Source organism: Galeopterus variegatus, unplaced genomic scaffold (assembly GCF_000696425.1).
Source record: "Galeopterus variegatus unplaced genomic scaffold, G_variegatus-3.0.2 Scaffold347, whole genome shotgun sequence".
NCBI classification, from domain to species: domain Eukaryota; kingdom Metazoa; phylum Chordata; class Mammalia; order Dermoptera; family Cynocephalidae; genus Galeopterus; species Galeopterus variegatus.
The window spans coordinates 552,776-560,004 of NW_007726458.1; the positions used below are offsets into that span (position 1 = coordinate 552,776).

The 7,229-nt window shown below is 48.7% G+C and overlaps 1 protein-coding gene and 1 pseudogene across 1 annotated transcript in view; one reads left to right on the forward strand and one right to left on the reverse strand.

Annotated features, from left to right (window-relative positions):
* The window catches only part of TNIP2 (TNFAIP3 interacting protein 2), a 16,553-nt gene extending 15,973 nt beyond the window's left edge, over positions 1-580 (reverse strand). Inside the window, exons 1-2 of the mRNA XM_008567814.1 lie at positions 513-580; positions 236-409 (exon numbers count right to left, since the gene is read on the reverse strand). Coding sequence (XP_008566036.1) covers positions 236-409; positions 513-580 — 242 coding nt within the window. The remainder of the gene's footprint in view (positions 1-235; positions 410-512) is intronic.
* Positions 581-4,948: 4,368 nt separating this feature from the next.
* Positions 4,949-6,408, forward strand: LOC103586518 (annotated as a pseudogene).
* Positions 6,409-7,229: the final 821 nt, after the last annotated feature.

Sequence of the window (7,229 nt, forward strand, 5' to 3'; positions counted from 1 at the left end):
AGTCCCCGAGTCCCCGCCCCGAGCGGGCCCCATCCCTGACCCGAGTCCCCGCCCCCCGCCCGGCCCCGCCCCGAGTCCCCGAGTCCCCGCCCCGAGCGGGCCCCATCCCTGACCCGAGTCCCCGCCCCCCGCCCGGAGTCCCCGCCCCGAGTCCCCGCCCCGAGCCGGCCAGGCCCTGCCATCCGCACTCTTGACCCGCCTCCCAGGCCGGTCTGCCAGCGGCCCCATCACGCACCGCGCCACCCCGGAGTCTGGGTAGTTGTTGGACCCGGCCGGTGGCTGTGATGTGCGGTTCAGCGGCCTTTGATGCAGCTTCTGATGGGAAGAAAAGAAGGAGTCAAAGACAACCCGTAAGTATTGCACCTGGGCTTGGGTCCGAATCTGCCCCTGGCCCTGCAAGGCTCTTCGGCTAAACGGAGCAACGGGTAAAGGGCCACGTTCCAAGAGCTGAGCTTCCAGCTCGCCAGTGCCTTTGGTCACATGGGGACACCGAGTCCAGAGAGGTGCCCTACCCAGCTAGGGCGCCTGGCGGTGGCCCAGAGCCGGGTGGTGACCCCGACCTGGCGCCGGACCCCCGCATACCCCTTTCTAAGGTCGCAAGTATGGGCGGGACAGTCTTAGTGCCGGAAGCTGTTCTTAGAGCAGAAGGCAGCAGGGAGCTGACCCTTTCCCACCATCACTTGACCATCTCTTTCCTTCCCTCAACTTCCCAGACAAATGCTGAGCGTTTTTCCAACTGTGTCAGATGGTGTTTCCCGGGTCAATCCTCACATTTGGCTCCCAGTAAACTTCACAAAATTATTTCTGCCTCGAAAGCCTTAATTGCAGTCGACAAGACTGGCGCTGTGAACAGGATCCGAAGGAGGAACCTCGACCACCTGGTGGACCCCCCCGCTCTCGGGTGGGTACCACCAAAGGACCTCTTGGGTCCACTAGCTTGGGGTCTCCACTGGGTGTAACTGGTCAGCCTCTTCTCAGATCCACGAAACTAACGTATTTAGTTTGAGCTTCCAGTTTATTGGAGCTGGTTACCCCTTTCCGAGGGTCTTTACTATATCAGAGTGAGAGGTCCTGCCTTGAATGACAAGGCGAGTCTTATTTCTCGGTTCTTGGGCACGGTTAATTTGGTAGCTCCTAATCTGGTTTCTCTGGGCAATTTCATGCAAGACAGTCTCTCCTTAGTTTTCTCTAACTACATGAGAGCACTCTTGCTCCGAAGGTAAGAGGACACTGGCTCCCTCTGGCCACGTGGCTTTCTGGGGAAACTGGAACTTGGGAAGTGCTGGGACACTCCTGCCCAGTGTGCAGAGGTCCTATAGGACACCCATATAATGTTAAAATTATTGCTTGGCCGGGAGGTGTGATATGATGTGGGGATTAGGCCTGCAAGCACCCGACTGTTTAGGCATTTTGGGGAGACTGAGACCGGTAAGAGGGATGAGTGGCTCCAGGGTGAAATCCAGAGGAGCGATGCCCATAAGCAGCACATAGATCCACCCCACTGGCTTGCCTGGCTTGAAAGAGCTGTAATGGAAAATGAAGCTTCCAAACTGGAAGGTGCATCTCTCTTTCTGTCCCAGCTGGTTTTGTGTTTATTACCTATGGGCCCTTTATTTGTGAATATCTTGAGAAATGGATCACAACCAAGCCAATTGCTTTGCTTTAACTAAATGTGTTGTTGTTTTGTCCTTTGACAGTTCTGGCGACCACAGGGGGATGTTATTGGAGTGAGCAGGACTGAAGCCATGTTGGGACCTAAAACTGCCTGGACTGTGCAGGAGCGTAGGATCTGAAAAAGGACAGTTTTTTTTCTCTCCACTCTTGCTTCCCATCCCCTGACTTTCTTATCTCACTCACTAAGTAGGAAAACAAGGCCAAGAAGCTAATTAGTACTTTGCAAAGCTAACAATTCTTTCTTTGAAACTTATAAAGTTTTGAGAAATGATCAAGGCCAAATGACCGACGCTGGCCTGGGGCACCAGACAAATACACTGGTGCAAATCGAAATCTTGCGGGGTCCTGAGATGACAGCGAAGACGAGAACAGAAACCAGATGAGGCCTTGGCGAGACCTTGTACCTGACCCATGGACACGGACCCGTCATAGCTCACTTCTCCTTCTCTCCTGCTTTTCACCTCCCACATTCCATTCCCTCAACCCTTCCTTTAAAAACCCTTCACTAAATGTAAGTCTTTGGGATGGTGAAATAGAGCTCCCTACACCCTCATAACGTAGCTATCTGCTTCTGTAGGATTGCTTGCTTAACTTAAGTAACTCCATTTTGCCCCCTGTCTGACCTGCAGACTATCCCCCCTTCTGCATGAGAAACTGCTGACCTTCTGATAGAAACAAAAAACAATTGCACGGAAACAGGAGCCATACACAGTGAACTATTACATGGGAACAGGAACCATACACAGTGAAAACTTGTATGCTCGGTTCTTCGAACGGCTCATTCTCGGCCTCTGTGACCTAGCTCCCTAGCTGTCTTTGTGCACCTGGACAAACCCGTGTGACAATGGGATGTAGTTTTTTCCTTTAAAAACCCTACAAGACCAAAGCCCGACGCCACTCTTCCTTGGTTGCACCTTGGGAGATGGATGCTGGCCAGCTGGAGTGAATCAACTACCCTTTTCTGCACGAGTGGCGTGTAAGTGCATTTCTTGTGGGAGGGCGCCTCACGACAATGGGACAGCCTACCATCTCCTTCAGCTGAATGCGTCTGCTTTTCTAACACCAACCATTTGACTTCTGAGGGTTTTTTCCTTTCCTTCTCAAGGGGGCAGGCAGCCGAACCTGAGTCCAGTAACAATGTGGAGGGGACTGCTGACCACCCCAAGACCCTTTGAGGAATACAGAAAAGACACTGCTAACCCCTCCTTTTGGGGACCACTGTCTTCCTCATGGAGCCCTGAGAGTTGTGAGTCCCTCTCAGGTCTGAGCTTTGCTCTCTTTGCATTTGAGCTCCCTGATTCGTTTGGCTTTGGGATACCCAGGGTTAGTTTGTGCTGTGGCAGGGCACATGACCTTTGGGTTTGCAGTGGCTGATGAGTCACCAGCAAAAAGGGCTGCAGTTTTAATATTGCAGACCTGGGTAAGGAGGGGCCTCAGGTGTCCGACTGGGTCAGACAGAAACTGGAAAATCATTGGCTAAGTTTGGTGGGGAGATCTCAGAGCCAAAGCCATCTTGGCTCTAAAAAAACCAAGATTCAACATAAGAATGGGATCCCAATTTCTAAAGATCAGAGTACTCTGCCTTCTGGTATGTCTGTCGTTTTTGTGTATAGGAATTATGTAACACCAAGGTCAAGGGTTTGGTTCCCTATACCCAACAGCCACCAAAAAAAAAAAAAAAAAAAAAAAATTATGGCTGCAGAAGATGCAAATACTTACAAAAGTGGCAAAATATTACTAAAAATATTATCAGAATTACAGTGGCCCTGGTGTAGAATATTCCAAAGACTGATCCTTTCCCTCCCATGAACAGCTATGTGCTTTCTTGTTTGTCTGGCTCTTTGTTCTGAGAAGTTGGCTGGACTTTCTATCTGTTGGGCGCACATGATTTATAGGGCCTGCATGTGCGGGCAGCCAAACAAAAGGTTGGGAGCCCCAAGAATATGTCCAGACAGATATGCAGGTTGTACCTCATTTGCATCTAGACCCACTGTTGCCAGCTCTTAAGGCATTATCTGTCTTTTGAATATTTTGAGGAGAGGCTCTGGGTCTTGGAAGGGCTAAGGTACATTTTAAAATAAGGGGACCTTAATTAGGCCCACCCATAAGCTTTTAAAAACATTTAAAATTTTTTATTGTTTCTTTAAAAGATTGTTCATAGATGTCCAAGTAAAAAGCTTAAGGAGGAGGGGTGTTGGCTTGGCCAGAAGTGGCATCTGTAGGGAGAGAGCAGAGTGGCCTTGCTTGGCTGGTGGGATAGGGTTGGTGGCACTAGGCCCAGCAGGGTTGTGTAGCTGGGTGTGAGGCCAGAAAGAAGAAAGGATCCTCCCTGGCTTATATAAAGTTGGTCATATGACCACGACCTCTGAGGTCCCAGCAAGAGTCCTAACATCTAGGAGCTGTAACACCACAACAGGCTCCCCGAAACTAATCCCGACAAGCACACCTAAGGGTTAAAGCTACCTTTCCAGATAGTCCAACAGCTAAGTCATGTTTCCAAGGACATTCGCATCACCTGTGGAAAACATTGGACCCTTGCACACCAGATGTCCTTAACAGCTCACCTCATCATCCCCCTGCACACAAGTTGCAGCACCAGCAGACAGCCAAAGCATCTGGTGAGCTGCTTTTCTACATTACCAAGTAGATGTAATAATATCACTGCTGTTAGGTTCAGTGAGATGGAGAAAAGGGAGAGAGAGACCCAAGCCAGGTGCCATTTCAGCCAAAAAGTTTTTTTCCACTAATGTGAAGGGGAGACTGTGTCAGATCAGTTCCCCCAAAGAAAGGAAAGCAGGAATTTACAGACCTTTGAAGGTTCTGGCAGAGTAATGGGCAACTTCGAAATCAATGCTATATAAGGTGACATAGCGCTTGTCCTCTCTGCTAACACCTGGTTGGTTAGGGCATAGGCTTCTAATTAGTGTCACTACTATAGCATCGCAAAGTGCTCCAGCCTGAAGCTGGCTACCACAGCCCACAAGACATTCCTTTGATGATAACAGTCATGGTTACCCCTTCCCAGGACAGTAATTTCGCTGCTCCTTCCCAGAGCAGAAAAGGGAAAGGGAAGGGAGAGAAGGGGGAAAGTTGCTTAACCTTGCTGTGCTGATGTTAAGCTGGCCATGAGGCCTAACAGCTGCCAACAAAACAGACTGGCCAAAGTCTCTCTTCACCATATCAATACCAGTGCAGACCATGCTGAGAAAAATCAGCTTGCCTAGATGAGGACCCCTTCTCTTCTTGAGTAGCTAGGATTTGAAGGAGATGCTCTATGACCTGTGCCACTGGTAAGTGACTAACAGTTTTACACACTGAACTGGTCCTGAGAACCGAGATGTCTTCTTTGTAAGTGAAGAATATACAACGTAATCTTGAAGAACTGCACAGTGGTGTGTTGCTTTGCCCCCCACGGATTTGTCACCCCACTTCCCCTGGGTGATAGAGCCACAAAGGATTACTCAAAGCCCATCTCTCCTGAGCAACAAGAGACCCCAAAATGGTTAATCTCCCAGAACTCTCCTGTGAAAGGCATCCCTTCCTTGGGAAATTAACCCCAAATTGGGGTTCTCTTCCTGCATTTATTTTCCAGACCAGGAAGTTACAGGAAGAGAACATAGGTGGGGTTATCGTTTAACAGTATAGGCTGGTAACTTTCAGTGAAACAAGCCAGATGACATTCCAGTAAGGCAATTAAGTGGTCCTATCAACAAAAGTTTAATCTTAGCAAACATCCCTTCTCCCTCCAACATTTTCCAGTATCTATTCCTATCAATCAGTAACTAGTCTGTCCTAGAGCCAGCAACCTTGCTGTGCCACAAATCTTTATCTTACACCAGAGACTTTATAGCCTGAGGAAAATTTCCAGTCGTCTGCAAGGTCAGTATTTGAAACTGCAAGGCTTTGGAAAACCAGGCCCTGAGAAATACATTTGCTTTATAGTATATTCCACAGTGATGTGGCCAGATTGTACTTTGTGTGTGTAATGGACTGGGACACAGACAAATTAATCTTGGTGAAAGGATTTTTCATCTCTTGTTTCTATTCGCCAATATTAGTGTTCTGCTGGCTTAGATTGTTACCTTTTTCTGGTTCCTTACTCTGTTTTGTCCTACTGGGTCCCAGAAATCTCTTTCCTGACCCCTCATCAGAATCAGAAAGTGAGGAAGAAGAAAACACTAGCTACCTGAATGAGAGTGCTAGGGAAGAGTGGGACTCCTCTGAAGAGCAGGACCCCGTGGTACCCAACTTAATACCTGTTGAGGGTCTTGTCTGGTAGGTTAAGTATCTTTTGAAATATTCTGCAACTTGGATACCTTTAAATCCTGATTCCTGGTTATATCGTGCTAAACTCTTGGATCCAAGCACACCGGTCCATATACTTCGAGAGATGGGGTTAAGACTCTCCCATTGCGCCCATTGTGTCCCCAACTGAACCAATGCCCAAATGGCCCCTCTGGCCTCTTGTGCAGTCCCACCTTTTCAAAAGCCTCTTACAAGTCCCAGCCAGCTCTCTAATGGAGCACTGCATTTGCCACCGAATAGTTAAGCAAACATGGAGTAGAGTCACTCCCACACCTGAATACCTGAAACACCCCTTACTCACATGTGTCTGGTTGTTGCTGTGGCTGGCTAACTAAAACAGTAAGGAAACCACCTGTGCTGAACCCATCCACACTGTTACAACACTCCTACATTGACTGCCACGCGGCAGTTAAACTCCTAAACTCCTAACGGCTTCACTGTAAATTTCCACCATTTGCTCTGGTATCTGTGATGCTGCTAATTGAGAAAGGGACACAGAGTTAATCACTACACAGCCCACAGCTGAGAAACTAATGTCTTCTCAACCAATCCATGCCATGCCCGGCAAGCCAAAGCACTACCAAGCACCCGAAATATACCCAAGGGTCCTATAACTCTGCTACAGAAGATGTGCCTTGTGCATCCCCTTTGACAAACCCTGTGAATGAAATGAGAACCTCAATGGAGAATTAGTCAAAAGACAGAGTAGGGACACGCCCCAGGGAGGCGGTTCATAAATATTCAGACTGGATTGGCCGGGGCCTTCGCACCAGGTGGACGAGGGATGGGGTGGGGGGCAGAGGTCAGCGTTAGGAATTTGCATGTGGGACGGAGACGGTAGAGAAGGTCGGGGCGTGCATCTCTCTCTGGCGGAGATGCCTGTGCACTTTGGCACTTGCCTTCGTTTAGTAATAAAGCCCTATCATGTTCGGTTTCTCTGTCCCTCCCTTCCTTTCCTTTTGCCGGTCCATGAAAGATTCTTCTTTCATGAACCAAGAACCTGGCTATGCCACCCCGTAACAATATTACAAATGATAAATTGAATATCCTCCACATTCAGTTCTCCCCTGCCAACCCCCCAACCCCTAATTTACTCTGCTCATCTGAATGGACTTTAACTAGATACATGATTTTTAATGGGGAGGAAAAAGTAGACCCCACCGCTTTTGTTACCCCGCTTTCAGAATAGCCACGTGTAAGGCAATAGGTTGGCTACCCCAATAATGCCTTTCTGAGTGCACGCATCACTG